The 21,627-nt window shown below is 43.7% G+C and overlaps 5 protein-coding genes across 6 annotated transcripts in view; 2 read left to right on the top strand and 3 right to left on the bottom strand.

Moving 5' to 3' along the window:
* Nucleotides 1-660: 660 nt before the first annotated feature.
* Nucleotides 661-11,667, bottom strand: LOC6602388 (glycogen-binding subunit 76A). 2 transcript variants are annotated; one of them, XM_026992640.1, is made up of 3 exons: nt 10,940-11,667; nt 4,463-4,694; nt 661-3,559 (listed from the first exon to the last, which is right to left on the bottom strand). In XM_026992640.1, exons 2-3 carry the CDS (start codon nt 4,628-4,630, stop codon nt 1,757-1,759), a joined length of 1,971 nt encoding a protein of 656 aa, XP_026848441.1. In that variant the 5' UTR covers nt 4,631-4,694; nt 10,940-11,667; the 3' UTR covers nt 661-1,756. The 2 variants fall into 2 exon arrangements, with proteins under 2 accessions (XP_026848441.1, XP_002027392.2); XM_002027356.2 differs by lacking the exon at nt 10,940-11,667 and adding an exon at nt 7,675-7,976.
* Nucleotides 3,675-4,433, top strand: LOC6602362 (peroxiredoxin 1). The gene has a single exon (XM_002027357.2). The coding sequence runs from the start codon at nt 3,747-3,749 to the stop codon at nt 4,338-4,340; it is 594 nt and encodes a 197-aa protein (XP_002027393.2). The 5' UTR covers nt 3,675-3,746; the 3' UTR covers nt 4,341-4,433.
* A 3,063-nt stretch (nt 11,668-14,730) lies between the features above and the next one.
* LOC6602363 (deoxynucleoside triphosphate triphosphohydrolase SAMHD1 homolog) lies at nt 14,731-16,930 on the top strand. Its single transcript, XM_002027358.2, has 5 exons — nt 14,731-14,950; nt 15,219-15,385; nt 15,441-15,612; nt 15,685-16,385; nt 16,449-16,930. Exons 1-5 carry the CDS (start codon nt 14,834-14,836, stop codon nt 16,513-16,515), a joined length of 1,224 nt encoding a protein of 407 aa, XP_002027394.2. The 5' UTR covers nt 14,731-14,833; the 3' UTR covers nt 16,516-16,930.
* A 62-nt stretch (nt 16,931-16,992) lies between these two features.
* The window catches only part of LOC6602371 (heparan sulfate 2-O-sulfotransferase pipe), a 37,736-nt gene continuing 33,101 nt past the window's right edge, over nt 16,993-21,627 (bottom strand). The window contains exons 4-6 of the mRNA XM_026992744.1: nt 17,692-18,251; nt 17,476-17,630; nt 16,993-17,255 (exon numbers count right to left, since the gene is read on the bottom strand). Coding sequence (XP_026848545.1) covers nt 17,044-17,255; nt 17,476-17,630; nt 17,692-18,251 — 927 coding nt within the window. The 3' untranslated portion in view covers nt 16,993-17,043. The remainder of the gene's footprint in view (nt 17,256-17,475; nt 17,631-17,691; nt 18,252-21,627) is intronic.
* LOC113566568 (heparan sulfate 2-O-sulfotransferase pipe-like) lies at nt 18,983-19,534 on the bottom strand (the record flags this gene model as incomplete). The annotated part of the gene is made up of 1 exon (XM_026992746.1): nt 18,983-19,534. A coding segment is annotated over one exon (552 nt), but the record flags the coding sequence as incomplete, so codon positions are not given.

Genomic DNA, 21,627 nt, shown 5'->3' on the forward strand with positions numbered 1-21,627 from the left:
TTTACTCCAGCCAGTCCAAAGAAAAGCTTTATTCTCATTATATTTCTGGTTGTTGTAGTATGAATTCTTTATTATTCCTTTTGTTATGTGTGAAATGGAACCGTCCATGGCCCCGCCCACAAAAACTTTAACATATTTCTCGGTATTGGGGCAGGGATCTCATAGCAATTTCTTGAAATACTCACGCTTCAGTCTAAAACTTTTAGTTACGAGGGGAGGGAGGGGACTTGCTGTAATATTTCTTCGAGTTTTTTTTTTGTTGCTCTTGTAACATACATGTGTCTGTAAATAGTTGTAACTTTTAAAGTTCGTTTTTATTTGCATTTGCATTTGCATTTGTTTTGGTTTTTTGTTTTTGGTATTTTCTCTTACATTTTTGCTATGCAATAAACATATTTAATAATATTTTGTTTAGTAATATATTTTGTTAAACTACTATTCTCTTTGTTGGGGACTTTCATTAAGAAAACTTTGAGGTAGCTGTGTTTTTGCATTTAATTGTTATACGTAGATATATACGCTTAATCCCTGATATACTCGTAGGCTATATATATATATATAGTAGTAGTAGTGGTTGTTGTTGTGGATCTGGTGGATAAGAAGAGTTCGCTTTGCATCAGATGGAACAAAAATAAAATGAAAAGAATCAACGAAAGAAAATTAACTAAAATTTATATTTATTTTATTTTGTATATATATGTAATATTACGATAGATATTGCATAGAAAATATTGAAATATTGTTTAAATTAAAATTAAAGAATAGTAAAAAAAAAAATAGTCAAAACAAAAAGCAATAAAAGAAATTCAACATTTAAGATAAACAAAAGTTGGCGTTGTTGTTCAGTAAGTTCGCTTCAATGGAAAGTGTTCCATGATCGGGATGGATGGATTGACAAGAGAAAGATCGTTAAACAGGTTCTAGCCATGAAGTCTCAAAAGTAAACTCGATTTGACTAGATAATGGATGTTGGTTACAGTTATAGTTAACTTTCGACTTTGGTCTCTGTGCTCCGATGCTGTGCTCCATACTGAGGGCTACAAGAATTATATTGGAACTGTTCTATGGGGTCGAAATTGATCGAAATTGTGGCTAAAAGATGATCACAAAACCCTTTCCACATACTCAACAAGCACTTGGGGAAAAGTAAAATAACCAAAATAAGATTCGGGGGAAACGGAAAAGCGGAAAAACGGAAAACAGAAGAAGACATTGAAGAAACTGATCAGATATTCTTTAGTTTGTTATCACTTGCTCTTCTTATAACATACGACTAACAGCTATCTTTGGGATTCATTCGAACTTTGCTGGCTCTTCATCTATCCTTCTCTTTCTTTTTTATCATCTTTTTCGCACTACTCTGGTTTATATTCTGGCTCATTCTTCCAGCTCCCTTGGCTCCTTTGCCCTCTCCTTATCCTGCAATTCATCCTTCGCTCTATAAAAATATAAACAATTTCTGTTTCTGCTCTACACACAAAGGGGGGCAGGGGACCTGGATTTGTTCGATCTCTGATCTAACTGGCCGATCATCTGAAGTGTTGTATGTCACTATGGTTGTATGTATGTATATATCATCTGGCACACGCCACGTCAAGGCCCAGGAATATGGATATATATTCCAGGAATTGGCGTAGCGCCTTTGGGGGGGGGGGGGTTCGAGGTTCGAGGTGGGGGTGCATACTACTGCCTCCACGGGAGCCCACAGCCATGGGATGGGCCCGCTCCGGATTGTCTGCCGAGCCGCGCCAAACGCTTAGTAGAAGGAGCTGCACCAGGCATCGCCCGCCGTGGGGCTTAGCAGGCCGACCATGCTCGTGCTGTGATGCGTGGTCACGGCGCCAGTCACCACGGACGGGGGCGATGCGATGGTGGCATGCGTCGAGCTTGGCAAACATTGGAAGCAGTAGTTGGCCCCGTAGTTGCTGTCCCAGAACTGTTGGCCCTTGCACTGGAAGCGCACAGCGAACTCCAGCCGCTGGCCCACATGGAGCGAATTGCCGAACAGCACGAAGGTGAACTTGTCCGAGAATCCATCGCAGGAGTTCTCCACGTAGTTGGCCTGTAGATCCGCGTAGCTGCGCCAGCCGTCCAGCGAGTAGCGGATGTGCACTGACTTGTGGAAGTCGAGATTGCGCACGCGCACCGATCCGGATATCGTCTGGTTGATGTTGTCCGAGACGGCGGCATTCTCCAGAGAGACCTGCTTCTCCCTGACCGCATCGAGGAATGTGGGCAGGCCGCCCGGCTGCTGGAACAGCGGCATCAGCAGCTTGTCCGACTTGGGCCCCATCTGCATTGGCGGCTCCGATTCGAGTATCTCCAGATCCTCGAACGCCGACTTGGGTATTGTGGGTATCTCATCCAGGAAGGTCTTCACATCGGCCAGATCCAGGCCCAGCACATCGGCGAATCGCACGATCTTCTTGCGTCCGGGCGTGCCCGGTGGCGTCTTTCCCGTCTTCAAGGAGGAGCAGCGCCTCACCCTCTGGGGCCGGCAATCGTCTTCATCGTCTGTGGTGTCGATGCCTTGGCTGTGGCTCGTCTTCTTTTCCACCGCCTCGGCGGCATCCTGCTTGGCCTTCTCCAGCTGGGCCAGATCCACATCCACTGTGAGATTGCTGCCGGTGTCTGCTGTCACCGATTTGTCTGTCTCATCGACACCGCTGTCGGGGGAGGCATGGGCGTCGGTTGCACCGTCTAGGCCCCCATCCGACGATGGGGAGGTATCCAAGGTTCTGTCGGGTGTCGGGACATCGTAGACCCTCTCATCCAAGATTCTGTCGGGAGTGGCCTTATTCACGTCTTCTTCTTCATTTGCTTTCAGTTCGAGCTGCTCCTCTGCGTCCACGTGGCCATTGGTCAGAGTGGCAGAGGGCTCTTCTGGGGGAGCCTCTGCCACAATACCGCCGCTGGCTTTGAAGCTGTCACTCTGTTGCAGCAGTTCGCTGAGTATTTGTGCCTGCAGGAGCGTCTCATCCTCATCCTCCTGATCCACCACTTCCACAACCAGCTCCTGTGGTTGAGTTTTCTCAGCTGTCTCTTTCTGTTTTTCCTGCTCCACCACCTGCTGCTGACCGTTCGTCAGCTCGTGTCCCCCATTCATTGGCAATGCATTCACAGAGTCAGTCAACTCCGAGGCTGGATGCTTGCTGGGCTCCGGGGCCTGGGGCTGTGCGTTTACCGTGACCAGTATCTGATCCGGAGCCACTGATCCGACGGCCGATGTGGATGTTGATGTGGCATCGAAGTAGGGTCCATCGGCGGTGCTGCTGCTGTGACTGCTGGCGGCCGAGGCACACGCATAGCCCGACTCGGCCGTCGAGTTGTGTGGCGTATTCGAGGCGGTTTCAATCAGACGCAGGTACTCGCACTCATCCACCGGACTCCCGGGCGACTCCAGCTCACAGTCAAAGTCGAAGAACGAATCGGATTCGTGGCGCAGCGGCTGCAGATCGGTCACAGTCTGTTCGGAGTCATGGGCATTCACCCAGGTATTGGTATTGGTGCCATTTATGATGGGCTCGTCCTCGGGATTTTCCGCGCCCTCCTCGTTTGCCTGCAAAAAAGAGAGAGACTTCGATTAGCAAAGTTCTAAATATTTGGGAAATGCTCCAAAACATAGTAGGCCGCACCAAATAAATCAGAGTCTTTGATCAGTATATCAGTATTCCAGTAGAGCTAGTCGTCGTACTAGTGTAAAACCGTAACTCGTATAATTTTGTAATAAATCCCACAACACCGCCATGCTGACGATGCCAAGTTTGAGACAAATGGCTCCGGAATTTCACACGACTGCGGTCGTAGCCGGAGGTCTACGGGATCTATCTCTGAGCGACTTGCGTGGCAGATATGTGCTGCTGGTATTCTATCCGGCAGACTTTTCGTATGTCTGCCCCACCGAGTTGCAGGCGTTCAGCGATCGGGCTTTGGAGTTCCGCAACGTGGGCTGCGAGGTGATGGCCTGCTCGACGGACAGCCACTTTGTGCACTGCGCCTGGATAGCTCAGCCGCGCAAGAAGGGCGGCCTTGGGGAACTGGACATACCCCTGCTGTCCGACAAGTCCATGAAGATAGCCAAGGACTATGGCGTGCTGGATGAGAAGACGGGCCTGGCCTTGCGGGCCACCTTCATCATCGATCGCGATGGTCTGGTGCGCCAGATCACGGTCAACGACAATGGCGTGGGTCGCAGTGTGGACGAGGCACTGCGTCTGGTCCAGGCATTGCAGTTCAGCGATGAGTTCGGTATGGTCTGCCCTGTCAACTGGAAGAAAGGGACCAAGGGCATGCAGCCGGACGAGTCCGGCAAGGAGGAGTATTTCAAGAATTCCACATAAACAGAAACACATAAACAAAGTCCTTAGATAGAAATGCCGTTCAGTTCAATAAACCCCACCCATAGCGAGTTTAATATCTTGGCACCCACACAAGGATAACCCTTAAAGTTTCTTAGTCTTACCTGTGATCCCAAGGTGCGCAGCTTGGAGGACAGACTCCGTGCGAATGCCTCGGCCCGGCCACGGCATGAGGACATCCCTATGGTTGGTATGATTGAGATAATGCTGCAGGGCGGCCTGCTGTCCGGCGTGCTTGTGTGTGTCAGTGGTATATCGCCGGGATCGTTCATTTACGTCACGTCACGCACACACACACAGAGTCGGATATAGTATTGCAACGGATCTCCGGAATATCTGCAATTATACGTACATATAATATCACCCAAATGTATGACGTGAGTTATATATTGAGCAATTTCTGTTGTTGTTTTGGCTTAAGTAAACAAATAAATTTTACTCGTCACTTTCTCTTTCCTTTCTTCAATGTTTTTGGATTTGAAAACAGCTGGCAAAATATATAGATTTCCATATCATTTTTTATTAACTGCAGCGCATATTTTCCGTTCTATTTTTAAATGATTTGATTTAGCGGGTTGTCATTAATACTTTAATAGATCGTTTAAGGAATTTATGTGCAGATTGTATATTGAAGAATATCGTATCTCCCGATATTCACATATAAATATGAATATTAGTCCTTAGTGAAAGGCCAAGGATATGCCTGCGTGAGTCGATTCTTAGTATAAATCATGTGATGAAAACACTGACAGACCTGATGACATCCCCAAGTTGAAGCAGGTGACACCATAACAAATTGTTAACATTTCTTGTTCCCTCTGTTTTGCTCTTGGCAAATGGGCTTGCTATTGTTTTCATTTTCGGGAAACGCTCGCTGCACGTGCTATACCTTTGATCAGGTGAAAAGCCAAGCCACGCCCATTAACAGAGAAGGATCGATCGAGAGGCAGATGCCCAGACAGAGATAGCGACAGGGGAAGGAAGTACCGCCCCCAATTAAGACATCAGACAGAGTGCCATTCGAAATTAGATGCGCCAATCGAGGAGGAGACAGAGTCAATTGGCCTTGAACTTTTTTGCGGCATTTATTCTCTGTCTACTTTTTCGCCCGATTTTTCAACTTTTCTACTTTTCTATTTTTCTATTTTTTGTCTCGTTTTTCGGTTTTAAATATTTTACTTTTTATTTTTGGCAGCCTGCATAGGAAATTTAATTAAGCAGAAGAATAAATAAAACGAAAAAAATGAGCTGAACAGAGTTGTACGAAAAAATAAAAGATCGTCGGACAATCGATCGATTAAGGAGGTCAAAATGCCGATCTCTTTGAAATTTCCTTAAAATGAAATCAACTGCCTGCTTGTCCGCTTATAAGTATTTTATACAGATATTATATAGAAATTCCTCTGTAGATGAGTTGATGTGGCACCTTATGGCCGAACATATTTCATGATTCACAGCCATCCCTTGGGGATGGACAGATTGCAGTTTCTTTTTCGGCATGAGTACCTTTACTCATTTTTTTGCTCGTCTCTCTCTTTTCCCTATAGATAGGTTGAAATTGCTTTTGGCCGTATGCCAAAAGGCTAAATGCGTTTTGGGTGCAGATGACGTTGGACCAAGAAACGCAAAAAAAGAAGAACAGATTACAAAATTAAAAATATACACATTTAAGAGAGAAATGTACTCGGGAATAAGTAATTTATGAATTAAAGATTCATTGGAGCCTGACATAATGAGTTGGTAAATAACAGAAGATCACCGAATCACAGAGAAAAAATGGCTGAGGAGAGTTCATCGAAGTCTTGTAAATTTACTTTTAAATTTATATTACCCTTAGGCTTTCTCTCTATTTTTTCCCAAAAAATATTACTCATATAAATAATAATTGATAATGCAAGCCTAACATAAATGAAATATATTCATAACAAACAAAATAAATAAAATAGAAACAAAATGAAAAGACTTCTATAAATAGATCTACGACAACATACATATGTACGTACATATGTCTTGTCGTCTTTCAGTTCTGTTTTATGGCCAAAGTAACATTTCCGTTGTATTATTTTTGGCATTTGCCCACTTTCTTCATTGGCTTGAATCATTGAATCTTTGGCTTGTTTCGACCGTAACCGAAAGATACTTGTACTGCGCTCCTCTTTTAAGTAGCCCCACACGCACTGGGTAGAATTGGGAGACAGAGCCATAAAGCAGCTTAATTGAATTAAATTGGTGGAAATGTAGTGGAATTGATATTACTTCAAGTGGTTAACGCAATAAAAATAACTTTGCATTATTCTTGATTGGTTCACATCACGTCTCTGTCTGTGCTGTGGAATGAAGTCAAGGTGCTGTTGAGGTGTCAATTCTGTAGATAAAAGATACCTACATTCTCCGTTTATTTACTAATTTAATAAGCTCTTTTCTTATGTATGTTTTAAGAAGTGCGCATTTGTCAAAACCGTTTCAAAAGTGGAGCTAAGCTACACCCCTAGGATACAAATATTCATTGCCTTGAAGAGTACCCCAAAAGTAACTGAAACTAAAACAAAATCTTAAATATCACTCGAAGATGCTTGCGAAATTTCGAATCTGTGTAAGATGCAGTTCTTCAATTGTAATAAACAATTATCTTAAAGATTTACATTCCAATCTTCAAAATCAGCAAGTCAAATTCCAATGGCGCACTTTCGAATGCATTTATTCATCCACACATGAAACACGATCTTCGATCAGTGATCCGTTACCAGTGCTGAATTCAATACCATAGTCGCTGTAATGGGCAATCAATCGGAAAATAGATATAGAATATCTTCAGAGCCTTCAGAGGTTCTCGCAGATCTTCTAAAATATGTATTTACAACCTGATGATCGGACACGCTTTGATGCGCCACAGATACACAGACAGAGAGTGGCTTTAGCTTATCTCTGGGATCGCACAGATGCATTTGTCATGTCAATTAGTTAGTCACTGCTCCTCCGAAGCTTTTCACAAGTTATATAGATGCGCCATTAGCCGTTCGATTAGATGTTTCTAGGCCTACTATTAGCATTTGCCGGTCGCCGGCTTATCACCTGAACTACACATGATATTTGCGAGTGGGCGATGAGTTCTGGGCTCTGGGTTCTGTTGGTGTAGCAATTGTAGCACTAGCACTTTTAATCGTGCTGCGGCGTCGTTTCGATTATGAAAACTGATAACAAAATTTGCAATTTTATTTATAGCAATCGGAATTGACCCGGACCGGGAATGGTTTTTCGAGCCGATACTCATACTCTCCCTAGTGCACTCTCCCTGGATGTGCGCTGGCTCACTTACACTCGCCCGGCGGCCAGACCTATCTGGTGATATAATCGATCCACTTGGTAGCCCACCGCTGGTAGAGCCAAACTTTTAGTGGTCTGTCTGTGGAAATTAATTCCTTGAGAAGGCGCCGAAGGAACCGAAGGAACAACTACTGCGTCGGGCAGATGGCATCTGGGACATCGGACATCCACAGACTCGAAACTCGAACTCGAAACTGCACCACGTCTGCAGCGTCACGGTGTCGGGCGTGCACTGAATACAAAAACGATCTGTTTTGTTTTGTTTTTGGCATTCAGCAAAATTCAACCTGATTGATAAGGCAATATAGGATCGGTTCGGATCGAATCGGAATCGAAATCGAAGCGCACCAGAATCGCAAATCGCAGCCAAACACCAGCCAACGTTGTCTGCTGTCTGCTGCTGCTGCCCTCACACTGATCGCGCCCTCAGTCCGCAGTCCAACACTCCTCCCTCCATCCATCCATGGCTGCATCTGCATCTGTATATGTGCATCTGTATCAGTATCTGTATTTGTATCTGTATCTGTATCTCAGGGTGTATGTGTAATCGTCGCAGTGCATCCCAAAAGGTAACTGCAGCCGCCGCCGATGCCGATGGCGATGGCGCTGGCGATGTCGATGCTGTGCAGCGGCCGTCAGGCTGTCGCTTCTATAGACGGATGCTCGTGATCAGTGACGTCGCCAGCCTCGAATGTCTGTCTCAATATTAATCTTAGCTAACTGCTCTTCGGATCACCCTTCCGAACGGGGGATGTTACACTTAGCGAAACGGTTTATCATACAATTGAATTTCGAATGTTCGCATTGAATTCAAACTCTCTTTGAAATTAATGTATTAAAATATATAGAATAAAAATGTGTAGATTCTTTAAATTCTTCAAGCCAATATTCTTTAACCAAAGTATTTGCAGGCTACTCCCATTTCGATTATGCCATTCAACAGATTGGGATTATTGCAATAAATTGGTAAGTACTCGAACATATTGCTATCTGTCATATCTCCAGCTTTGCACATAAACCAAAGATAAACCAAATACACGACAGATAACTAATACCATAAATATGGGTAAGGGGACTATTGATCAGCGTGTCTAATTGCTCTCAGCTCTAAGCCTGTTTCTGCCTCGGACGAGCGCCCGCTGTGATTGTGGGTTGCCATGTTGGCCGATATGCGATATGCATCTAATCAGCCTATCGGTTGTCGGTTGTTGGTTGTTGCTTGTTGGTGGTTAAACTTGCGATTAGGTTTATGGGTTCAGCGCCAAATTGTGATTGTTTGGACACAGGCGCCGGAGTAGTTTGCAGTTCTGATTTTGCAGGCCTCAACATTTAAAGTTGGACGGATGAGTGACAGTAGGTGACAGTAGGAGACAGCAGCTGATAAGAAGCTGATACTATGCGGATCGTTGAACTGCCCCACTAGACAAACAGGTTTAGACAGATCCAACCACAACTAGAAGTCATTAAAGTCCTAACAATCAATTAATTAAGACATTTATTCGTTTTTTGATCTGTTCAACGAGTGGCGATAAGATAAGATTGGTGCTAAAAATGTTTGAGGTTAATCTAATAATGGAATAATGTATAGCTAAAAATATGGTAAGTTAATTTAAAGGTACATATAAGCGGATCTTCGAGGGGGATTCTGGACTTTGAAGATAAGGCAATTTGTGCAAATACTTCGAAATACTTTCAGATAGATAGTGCTACTGTATAGAGCACCAGGGCTCATTAGAAAACATTTATACGCTGTCATTCACTGTCGCATATATCATCAGGCATAAGTTCCTGTCAAAAACGCCCAGACCGGCAAGTGCCGCCCACGCTTTAAAGATAGATACATATAGTACTATATGTGTTCGAATACGTGTGTTCCCTCCATCAACAAACCACAACAGCTGACTGCCTGACTGACTGTCTGACTGGCTTTTCCTTTTATTTATAAATAAACCGAAATTAAGAATATATATTTCTTTATGGTAAATTAGCTCAAAACTTAGACGGACCTACGTAACACGCGCGGCGCCGCACTCCACTTGCGTGCCTCTTGTTTTGGTTTTGGGATTGGTTTAGGGTTTGTGTTTTGGGGAAGGGAATCGATTTGCATCGGAACTCCATAACAATCAATATATACATATACAGAGTATACGGAATGGCTTTCACGAGCCTTGTTCCAAGCGCTAATTTGTTGTCGGTAATTTGTTGCTGTTGTATCTAACAGATACTCTGCGCTTGTGTGAGTGCGTGTGCCCCGGTCCCGTGGATGTGGGGGTGGTGTTCTCACTCATTTTTTCTGCTTTTCGGCTGGCGCGTGTTTTTTGTATGCTTTTTTTTTATTTTTTATTTATATTTGTATGACATTGCTACCCAACGAAATGTCAAAAGCAAACAAAGCCAAGAGCCGTGACCAGCAGCAACAAAAACAAAGCCACAGGAAAAACGCTTGCGCTGTGTCTGAAAACACAGTTACAGACACACAGATACTACTGGTGGGGGCAGATACTTTCGCTTTCCTCCTTTTATGATTATTGTTTGGGTTTGAAGATGTGGGGTTTGCGATTGCTTTTTCCATAGATTGTGATAACGAGACATTGTTTTGGATTGTTTTGCTTTGATTGGGGATGGTTAAGGAAGAGTACGTCCTGGAAGTACGTCAAGAAAGTCAGATTTCTTATGTAAGCATTTGGGTGCGTAAAGTAAAACGTAAATGATATTAGGAAAGTGCGTTAATATATGAGAAAGCTGGTGGGGCTGCACCTTATTACTTTACATTTTCGTCTGATTAAAGGATCATAATAAGAAGCTGTGTGGAATCTGCATAGAAACTGCATTGAAAACTAATTGATTCTCAACTTCTTTCGGAAAATTGAAGAACAATAAACCGGTTTATCCACTGTATATTCCAATCTATAGAATACGCAAGACTATAATTCAACTTAATTTTTATAGTCTGGTAGATGAAACTTGAACTCCCTGAACTTGTCCCCAATTGTTCCGACTCTCTCTCGCTCTCCGGCTTAATTCATGTTTTGGTTCAGCTTCCATCGCAATGACTTTAGATGCCACAATCAATGTCAAATGTATCTCATGGATACACGCACATGGTAATTGCAAAAAGAGCAAGCAAGAATTATCACGCAATCGTTTGGCATATACGACATTATCATACATATATCTAGAACACGCACTTAATTATGCTTCCACCTTACTTATGTATTTACATATATTGTAGGAAATATGATGGAATGATTACCAACCTGTAGTTTTAATATAATTCCAAGGCGTTCCTTTTTTGGCCTTTGCCAAAGTTCTTCTCGCTCTCGCACAGGCGTAGCAATAAAAAAAAAGAATTAGTTGTCAAAAGCTGTCGCATAAATATCGCCTACATATACCAATTCTCTATATAGCATACTATAAATGTGGCGGTCGGCCTTTTAGGTATTGCGTGCCTTTTTGTCGTTATGTAGTCGTCCAAGAAAGTGACCCAATATGTGGGGCGAAAGGTCACCGAAGGATTGCGTCTGAACGTGAACTTTCACTTTCACTCACTTTCACACACACACATATACACCTTCACTTTTGAGTTTGGGGGCCGCCAGAGGGCGTTAGTTGCTTAGATAACACTTTCCTTGAATGGAATTTTTGTATTTTCTTCAGATATGTTTTATTTCATTTATTTCTGCAGTTCATTTATTTTAAGAGAAAAAAATTGTTTATTTCAATTTGAAAAAAAAAGTAAACCGGATAGTTTTCTACTATATCTTTTCACTCGCGTTCCATTCAAAAGTTTTTGATTTGGGTTAAGGCTTTGGTTTTGATAAGGACTCGGTGTGTGTTTTGGTTTCAGGGTTCTGAGAGGAAGGGTCTCAATCTACAAAAAAAATTCACTCGGCCTGCACACGAAAATCGGACAATATCTTGTAGATTTTCACGGTTATCTTAAGTTTTTATTTATTTTTTTTGTTTTGGTTTGGAATCCGTTTTTGTGTATTTTTATTTTATATTTATTTTTATTTTATTATGATTTTGCGCCAGCGCTGAGTGGCAGCCGTGGCAGCAGCGCCCGTTGTAGTGGCAACATTGGCGACTTGGTCGCAATAAGAGTGTCATTCAAGGGCATTGCAAGGTCGCAGCAGTTGCGTCTTTCGCCCACTGGCGGCCGAGAGGCGAGAGCAGAGCGTCGACAGCCGACAACCGCATGGCGCGGCGGGGCGGCCTCTTTTTTTTCTCCGATACACAGATACCAAAGATTTTTTGAGAAATATTTCGCGTATTATTTCTCGTTTCAGCTACTGTTCTTTTCGTGCAAAAAAAAAAAACAGCCCACAGAGAGAGCGAGAGCCGCTGCGCTTTAATTATTATTAATTTTCATATCGTTGTATCTCAAAGATACATTTACTTGTCGAACATCTAGTTTTAGCTGCAAGCGGCTTTGGCCTCTCTTGAATCTCGTTTTGGATCGCCCGTTTGGCCGTCCTGTCGTGTGGCAACTGAGGCAGTATCGCCAAAAGCTGCAACCTTGCCAGGTCGCCTTGCTTGTTCTCATTCGCTCTCTCTCTCTCTCTGTGTTTGTCTCTGTGGGCGGTTTTTGGGTGGCTACGCCAGAGAGCGCAGTGGGGCAAACAATTGAGAGAATGTTGGAAACTCAATTGGCACAGTGGCTGAAATGTGTGGAATCCAACTTTCCTACGGGCTCTGAGTGTATCTTAAGGGGATCATACATATGTATTTCGCCATGTATTCGCCATAAATTTGAATTTTATGTAATTTACTTACATATGGCGAAAAAACGAAAAATAGCCAAAGAAAATTGTGTTTAACGTTTCTACAATTCAACTCCACCTACCGCAATTGATAATTTGGCCCCACTGTGCAGCAATTGTTTGCTGTGGGCACTCTCCCTTTAGCGTCTCTCTCTCAGTTGGCTCTCAGTTGTGACTATCTCTATCGCTCCTCTACTGGGGTCGGTTGCCCGTCCGTCATGTGTGGAGCCGGCATTTCTATCGTATTTGTTTTGTTTCTTCAGAACATTTTTGTTTGGTTTATATTTGCATTCTTTAATTGTTTGTTCAATTTTGTTGTTTGTTTCATTTTACGATTAATTGTTTTATTTTCTTTTTAGCCAGCAGTCCGGCCAGTGTAACTGAGAGGATTATACACACAGATACACACATATTTGTGTATGGTACATTCCGCTCATTATTATTTTTAAAGTGCGTTGACTTCGGGGCTTCAGTAGCTGCAAATTCTTGATCCATTTACATGGGCATTGCATTTCTTTGAGGCAGATACAGATGCAGATACAGCTGCAGATACAGATGCAAATGCAGTCAAACACATGGTCGTGCCACCACCCTCTCTTTTGCTGCTCTCTTCTCTCTTTGCTTGTCAGTATTCTCTTTGCTGTTCCATTTTCATCTGTGGGTCAACTAGCGACTACTTTCGCTTTCATTTCTCTGCGACGGCGCTCTGAACCACAACTAATTCAATTCCGCCTGAGCTCCACCTCCCCTCTCGTGCGGGTCCCCCTGGATGGCCCCCTAGTGTGACAGAGAGACAGAAAACCTAGCCCGAATAATATTTGCTTTAAATTCGGCTCTATTCATCACATGACAATAAATTAACTGCAATTAGTTGGAAATTTCGGCACAGGTGTCTCTAATTAGACTCTTAGACAATGAATGAACTAATTTAACTCATTTCAGTTAGCATTTCAAGCTATTATTATTGATAGATAGATAGATGATACACCTAGATATACCAGATATCAGGTGGGCACCGAGATTAATGCTTAAGCCGCAGGACCGACTCGATTTTTTCTGATTTTCCCATATTTTTTCGCTATCATCAAGAGGGATTCCACGCCCGATTGGCCCGCATACATATCTCTTATACAGCGATAAGGAAAAACAAATCGGGTATACGGCTATGATAACAAAGTAACGGTCCATACTGGTCCATACAAAACACACGTTGCAGACATTTTCGAATTCTGCTACATGTCAACTACACTACGATGTAGTATGTACAATTCGCGACAGAGACACTTGGTCGCAAAATTTGTAATGTTTTCCGCCATAGACTGCTTTGTTTGTTGTATTTTTGTTGTGCTAGAAACAAATTGAATGATATTTAATACACAAATTGATACGGTATGGCCCCCAATACTTACATGCATTTTCCACCCAAAAGTATGCTCTTTACAATTTCTTGCCTATAATATCGATTGTCTTGCGTCTTTCACAATCCTGTAGCTGTTACATAATCAGCATCTTTCCGCCCCCGCAACGGACGAAGACTATTAAATTTAATTTTTAGAGTTATTTTAAGGAACATAGAGTATAGAAACTTTCCTTCGCAGGTTTTTGCATTTCCGTTCTCTCAAATCGTAGAGCAACTGATGCATATCCCTGGATTGCATTTATATTCTTATCACGCATTGACCTTCCAAAAATGCAACTTTGGCGCGCAGCTCCACCGACTATCCAGTCGACTTTATCTGTAGTTATCGTGTAGTTACCATGTCAAAAAAGGTACAATTTTGCTGAACTTTTGCTGCTTAAACCTAATTTTAGACAAAATGAAAAAAGAGGGAGTCCCTAAAATTAGCCAGTCATATAAAAAGTTATTTCATTAATCGGATAAAATTACGAGTTCAAGGCTGGAGGTCTAGTAATGGAGTAATGGAGCTAGTAATGGAGCTAGTAATGGACAGAGAACGATTAAGCCATTGTCGACTAGTGAAAGAAGGAATTTTACCGCTGTTCAGTCAGTAAGTTTAAGTAAAGATAAGTAAAGATAGGATTGACTTACAAGAGTAATAATAATTATTATTTTTATTCTGTTTAAATAACGGAGATTTTTTAATTCTGCTACATTTCAACTACACAAAGATGTAGTAAGTTCGGCATATTTACGGTATATTTTGAAAATGAGACGGTATATTTTGGTATATATTGAGGGTCATACGGTTTTACTTTATCAATAAATTCGCGGTCACACTTGTTACATATTTATATATTTTTTTTGGCAAGTTTCCGATGACATTAATAAATTGAAAGTTTGAGGAAGCCGTCAAAACGTCGTGTCCGTGGCTTAGCTTGTATTTCGGTCGCGCAATCGTTCGATCAAGAAACGGGAATCCATTCAGAATGTCCGCCAGCCTCATTCTTTCCGGGGACTACCGCGACCATGGCGCCCAACAACCATGCCAGCAACAACAACAACTGTTGCACCAGCAAGCTCCCCTGCATTCAGTACTCCCGTATGTAAGTGGTTGCCATGGTAGCGGCCCAGCTGTAGCGTCCCTCAGCTGCGCTGTGGCATTAGTATGCGTGCCGTGTAGCTGAGTGGTGTCTGAAAATGGGTTTGATCTGTGACAGTTTCTTCACTTGGGGGAAACCCATTCCTATCAGTTAGAGCTAGCCAGTCGCGGCAGAAGCATGAGCTTGATCTTATAAGCCGCTAAGATTTATATATATATTTATTAGAGTTTATAAAGAACCAGTTAGCAAGTCTAAAGTCCCACCCTTTCAGATGCTTATCGAAGATGAGGTGCACGGAGTTATTGAGCTGCCGAGCCACATACAGGAGATTGTGGAGCACCCGCTGTTTCAACGCCTGAAGAAGATTCATCAGCTAGGCCTAGTGGCGTGGGTGATAGCACCACATGCTAATCAGAAACGCTACGATCATTGTTTGGGGTAAGCCTCACAAACATCATAATTTCGACCTAATTCTGAAGCCGATCTCTTCCAGCACCTACAAAAGCGCCCAGGAGCACTTGAGAGCTATTGAGCGCAACTCTAAATATGAGACTAAGCTGCCCGATTGGTGTCGAAAGGCGGTAGAGATAGCAGCTCTCCTGCACGACATCGGTCACGGACCGATGTCGCATGCCTGGGAAAAAGCTTCCCATAACAAATTCAATGTAAGATTCGTGGTCTTGGACGAACTTGTATTATTATTTTTTGCATTTTTTCTTGTTCTTTTCATTCAATAGCACGAGGAAAATGCTCTGGACTGCGTGGATCGCATATTCAATGATGCCCGCCACCCGGAGCTTGTGGCTTTGCGGGATGAAGGTAGTGGCCGTGGAGTTCGGCTAATAAAGGCATTAATATTGGGCGACACTGAGTACCTGAACTTTCCAATGATGGGGCATGCCTACATCTTTGACATCGTGCACAATAATCGCTGCGGCTTGGATGTGGACAAGTGGGACTACCTCCGACGCGACAATAAACGTCTCAAAATACTCGGCCCTGAAGAGATGGACTTTGATAATATATTTCTTAAATCACGCATATCACAGGACGGCCAACGTATTGAGTATCGTTATGATGACTATCATCGCATCTATACTTTGTTCGCGGCACGAGCGCGTCTCCATGTTGAGGCCTATCAGCATCCAAAAAATGCAGCTGCAGAAAAGATCTTCGTGGATTTGGTACAGCGTTTGGCGCCGCAGATGTTTGACCTTCGATCCAAGGACGCTGGCTGGTTGAATCTGGATGATGACTATATCCTGGAGATGGTCAAAAATGATCCAATGGCCGCATATATCCGTGAACCTCAACGCGTTGTCGAACTGCCATCTCTCGATTGTTCAGGTGCCAATGCCTTACCCGTTAGCAGAATCATCGAGGGACCTGGCAGTACTATGAAGCCCGATAAGGCTTTCGCTTTGTATGGCGATAAGCGGTATGAAAAACTACCTATATTATTATTCGGAAATGATTTGTGATTTCTTTGTTTTATTTATAGCAAGAAGCGTAAAATCAATCGATGTCTGAGTGCAACAACATTCAACAAGTGCTTTACATTGGAATGAAAATGCGCAGCACAATCTTCACAATAATTTCTAAGAATTGAGAGAAATTTTCGTTGTTTTTTATGTTCCATTTTTATGTTTCTGTTTGCCTAGTATGTATTCTTGTGTTACTCTTGACATTTTTTTTAGACATTGATTGAAGAACAAAACTCAGTTTTATTATTGATTTTATTCCCCGTTCGACAACAAACAGAGTCCAAAGCCGAAGTGTTCTTAGAATAATCATTTATTATTTAGTACATTCTATCATCATACGTTTTCTTAAAACTAGAATACTAACACAAAAATTTCAACAGTTCACTTGAAGACATCACAATTCGAATTCAGGTCTTTCTAACCTTAAGTACACACTAATCAATATAAATATAAGATGTATTTTTGATAACCAATTTGAAATATACACAAGAGAAAACAATTAATTTGCTACAACATACGATAATGGGGGGAACTTCTTAGCTGACTACAGTTTCGAGTATAATTTTGAGTGTTTGTTTGTTCGTCTATACAATGCATTTGCAATATTTGATCCTAATTACCACCAAGGCCGGGCTGATGTGCCGAGTCTGTGATAATACGCTGTGGCAGATGGGCGGCCAGATATTGTTTGTGGAGCCTCTGGCGACAGAACTGATAGAACTCGATCTCGTTGGTGAAGTTGCGTCTCACTATATCCTTCACACTCTCGCTGACGGGTGGCTTAAAGTTATTCTTGTTGATCTTCGTTAGGTACTCGGCACTGGCTGTAAGACGAGAAGTTTATACAGAGCTGTGGTTACATGGATATATCAAGTTCTGATGTGACGAACTCAAGTGGCGCACATTTATTGCGCTGATTCGTGCACAAAGAATGTGTCTGAATGTGTCAGCTGAGTGGGATCGTTTTTCATACACTTCAATTAAGGTTCGTTGACTCTGCAAATGTTTTCCCAGTTTTTATGATCTCGTTATTCGACAACTTACTTGCATATATATCGCGGACGCCCTCAAAGAATCGTGGCACATACTTTTCCAGCACAGAGAGCGTTGTATTGAGATCTTCGAGCACCCCAACAACAGCATATTGCTGTTCCACAGCAAATTTGGCCTTCTCCAAGGCACCCACCGTATTAAAGGGACTGCAACGTATACAGAAAGATGATTAGTTTCAGATAGCTTGGGACCGGCGGCAGCACTCACGTGCACTCGTAGTCATGGCCGCAGAAGAACAGGCTCTGGCGGCGATGATCGCCAATGCCCTCCACCGTGACACCTTGTGTATAGGTGCACTCCTGATCTCCGCTCAGGACACACGTTTCAAAGTCCTTCTTCAGCCATGCCGGGTGTGGCAGCGGTAGATCGGGAAAGGCAGCCTTACGTTCCACAAAGTACCAGGGAGCCCTCACGTAGTAAAACCAGCTGATAACGCGCTCGACTGGATCGCGCACCACATTCAGATAGATCGGCTTGGGCAGATTGAACTTGGTGAAATTGGTGAAGCACACGTGCTTGATGAAGACCGAGGGCTCGGGCAGCTCACTGATAACCTCGGCCATTTCCTGCTGCTGATCCTCGGCCAGGCGGATGGTCTCCACCTTTTGCACTGCATCGCGATGGAATTGAAAGTTGTTACGCTCAGATAGACGTCGGAGGAGCTCCATAAATGTCTGACTGCCAACCTTTGGCACTCGATTGAAGAACACCAGTTCCATTTGCGCCAGCCGGGTGTTGTTCAGGTCCCGAACATTGAGCGACGACATCTGTGAATGGAGAAAGCGTTTGGTTCGAATAAAACTAGGATCTCACATTTGTGTCATCTTTTTTTTCCTCTCATTATTTACCTGCAGATCCTTGGTGTTTGATATGCATTAAGGGGTATTAAGGGGGGTCTTGACCTAAGAGATTTTTCTTACACCTAATAAAAGACACAATTGTTTTGGCACCAACTGTATTTATTTGGAAGATATGAGAACATTCTAAAAATTCTTTGGTTAATATTGAGTCGAAGTATGTATTTCCTTAGCGAAGGTTATCTTCGAGTTGCAGGGCCAAATATTGTTTGTACAGACGCTGCTTGCAGAAATAATAGAACTCATACTCATTGGTAAAGTTCCGTCTCACCATTTCCCTAACGTCTGGATCTACGCGGGGCTTGCGATTGTTGCGATTCCGGTTTCGTATGCTATTACTGTGCACTGAAAGAGGATATTCCATATAGTATAATGCCACTTGGGGGGTACTTGAGCTGCTTGAACACTTTAAACCCCTGGGACTACCTACACTTGTACAGAAAACGAGCGTGATTGAAGAACCTAGGGACATACTTCTCCAGAACAGTCAGGGTAATGTTTTTCTCCTCCCAAGTTCCCACCACAGAGTACTCCTTCTCCACACGACTTTTCGCCTCTTGGACAGCATGGGGCGAGTTGAAGGGTCTACAGATGGGATAGACATAGGCACACTTCAGTTGATCCTTGATTCCCCACTCTACTCACAAACAATTCAGATGATTGCCGCAGAAGAATAGTGACTGCCTCTTGAAGTCCTCCACATAGTCCGTGACCGAGTGCTGGATAAACTGGCACTCTGGGCTGCCGTTTCGAACGCACTGATTAAAGCTCTGGAGGTACCATTCTTCGGGTCTCTCACGTTGTCCTGGAAACATGCGGCGATAGATCTGACGCTTCGTCCTCGAATGACGCTTATAATAGTCGTGCACCACACGATCTATGGGATCTCTCACCATCGACAGGTATATGGGCTTCTTGTAACCGAACGACTTAAAGTCCAGCCAATTGGAATGGGCTATATAGAGCGTTCCACTCTCTAATTCGGTTGTCCAAGCAATTTCGGTCTCCTGTTGTTTCTCGGTGCGGGTTCGGTTCATGGTTCGCACTGGTCCATTGAGCACCACATTCATGTCGTTCATGGTAGAGAGCTGCCGCAGTAGGGGCATCATTTGCTCTGTGCACACTCGGGTTGGGCGATTGAAGACGATCACCTCAAGGCCGGCAAATCGTGTATTGTTCAGATAAATTGGTCTGACTCGTCGTAGCTGGGAAGGTTTTCGGTTTGTACTGAGGTCCAAAATAAAGACAGACACAAGCACAAGAATATGGCTGGATGAAACACAGAGTTTTTGATAGTGTATGCTAAACTAATTATCCCAGAGGCAATCCCAGAGGAAAATGTTCAAGCAAAACAGAATGCTAGCCAACGCCAACCTACACTCAAAGACCTGCCTGGCTCCCCTGAAGAATCTGGGTATGTATGCTTCGAGCACGGCCAGGGTTATATTGGTATCCTCCCAGCTGCCCACCACTGCGTAATCCCGTTCCACATTCCTCTTGGCCAGCTGAATGGCGTGAGGCGAGTCAAAGGGCCTGGAAAACACTTTCAGCTAAGTCTTTTTCTAAAGGTAGTCAAATCCTCCCTTAGAGGCTACTTACAGGCACTCCCGATTGTTGCCGCAGTAGAACAGCGATTGCCTCTTATAATCCCCAACCGTGTCCTTTATACTGTCGGGCACATACTGACACTCGGGATCACCGCTGCGGACGCATTGGTTGTAGCTCTTCTTAAACCACTTTTCCGATTTCAAGGTCGTGTTGGGGAAACGGTTGTGAATAATGGCATTACGGTAGCCACTGCGGATGTAGTAGAACCAGCTGATCATCCGCTCGACGGGGTCACGAACCAGGTTTATGTAGATGGGCTTGGGCAGCTGATATCTGTGAAAGTCCAGCCAATTGCAGTGTTCGATGTAGATAGTTCCGGGCTCTAGATCCGCCACCCAAACAGCTTGAAGCATTCGCTCTCTGGGGGCACGGATACGTGCATTAATGTCAATCGGTCCCTTGGTCACCACGGTCATATTATTGAGTGGTGCCATCGTCTCGGTCAGCTGCATCAGTGCCTCACTACCCACCTTGGCGCCGCGGTTGAAGAAGACCACCTCGAGCCGTGCGTGTCGGGTGTTGTTCAGCCTCTCGCTGCTCAGAGATGCGAGCTGGGGTTTTCAGTAATATCATGGGGTTAGACGACTGGTTCCCATGAGTTTGGAGGCTAACATTTCTCAACTACGGTTAGTAACAATGTCTATTGAGTTTTTAATTAAAAAATTACTGAGAAACTAACAAAAACTAAAGGAAATTCAGTCAAAAAAAAAATAAGAAGAGAACTTATAGATGTGAGTAACGCTCCAACTCTGTGCGTTTCAGGGCGATATACTGCATATAGAGACGCTGCTTGCAGAAGTAGTAGAAGTCATACTCATGGGTAAAGTTTCGCCTGACCATGGCCCGGACATCTGCATCCACATGGGGCTTGCGATTGTTCCGATTGCGATTTATTATACTGTCCTGATAGACTGGAAACAAGATGGATCATATGCTAACTCTCTCTATCTGTCGGGATTTTCTTACTCTTATAGATCATTGTGGCACGAGCGAAATATCGGGGTATATAGTGCTCCAGCACGGCTAAGGTGATATTTGTCTCCTCCCAAGTGCCCACCACAGCGAACTCAGTTTCGACTCTACGCTTGGCTATCTGAACGGCCAGGGGCGAGTTAAAGGGCCTGAAAGGGTCAAGGTCAAGGTTGAGCATGACTTCGCGTGCATCTCATGGCTTTTTGGAGACGAACTCACAGACAATCCGGCTCGTGTCCGCAGAAAAATATCGATTGTCTCTTAAAATTGGGCACCGCATCCTTCACGGTCAGTGGAATATACTGGCACTCCTGGTCGCCGCTGCGAACGCAATCGTTGAAGCTCTTCTTGAACCAGGCTGTTGGCTTGATGGGTGCCAACGGATTTTTCCTATAGAATATAGCATTGCGATAGGAGTTGCGTATGTAGTAGTACCAGCTGATCATGCGCTCCACTGGATCGCGCACCATATTGATGAAGATCGGCTTGGGCAGGTTATAGGCGTTAAAGTCGATCCAGTTTGTGTGCTCGATATAGACGGAGCCTTCGTCCATGTTATAGATATACGCGGCCATTTCCTCCTGCCTCATGGCATTCAAGGTGCGACTGGTGCGTCTATCCACTCCGTTAACGTCGATTCGGAAGTGGTTGATATCCTGCAGATGTTGCATGAACTCCATTAGGGCCTCGCTACCAACTTTGGCAC

Source organism: Drosophila persimilis, unplaced genomic scaffold, assembly GCF_003286085.1.
Source record: "Drosophila persimilis strain 14011-0111.01,24,50 unplaced genomic scaffold, DperRS2 tig00000780-arrow-arrow-pilon, whole genome shotgun sequence".
Taxonomy (NCBI): Eukaryota; Metazoa; Arthropoda; class Insecta; order Diptera; family Drosophilidae; genus Drosophila; species Drosophila persimilis.

What these genes read in the sequence shown, in the direction of transcription:
- LOC6602362 (XM_002027357.2), top strand. Translation starts at nt 3,747, where the DNA reads ATGCTGACGATGCCAAGTTTGAGACAAATGGCTCCGGAATTTCACACG.
- LOC6602363 (XM_002027358.2), top strand. Translation starts at nt 14,834, where the DNA reads ATGTCCGCCAGCCTCATTCTTTCCGGGGACTACCGCGACCATGGCGCC. An exon ending in CGCTACGATCATTGTTTGGG is followed by an intron (nt 15,386 to 15,440) that starts GTAAGCCTCACA and finishes GATCTCTTCCAG; the next exon opens with CACCTACAAAAGCGCCCAGG. An exon ending in CTTCCCATAACAAATTCAAT is followed by an intron (nt 15,613 to 15,684) that starts GTAAGATTCGTG and finishes TTCATTCAATAG; the next exon opens with CACGAGGAAAATGCTCTGGA.
- LOC6602388 (XM_026992640.1), bottom strand. Translation starts at nt 4,630, where the DNA reads ATGAACGATCCCGGCGATATACCACTGACACACACAAGCACGCCGGAC. An exon ending in TGCGCACCTTGGGATCACAG is followed by an intron (nt 3,560 to 4,462) that starts GTAAGACTAAGA and finishes TCTTTTTTGCAG; the next exon opens with GCAAACGAGGAGGGCGCGGA.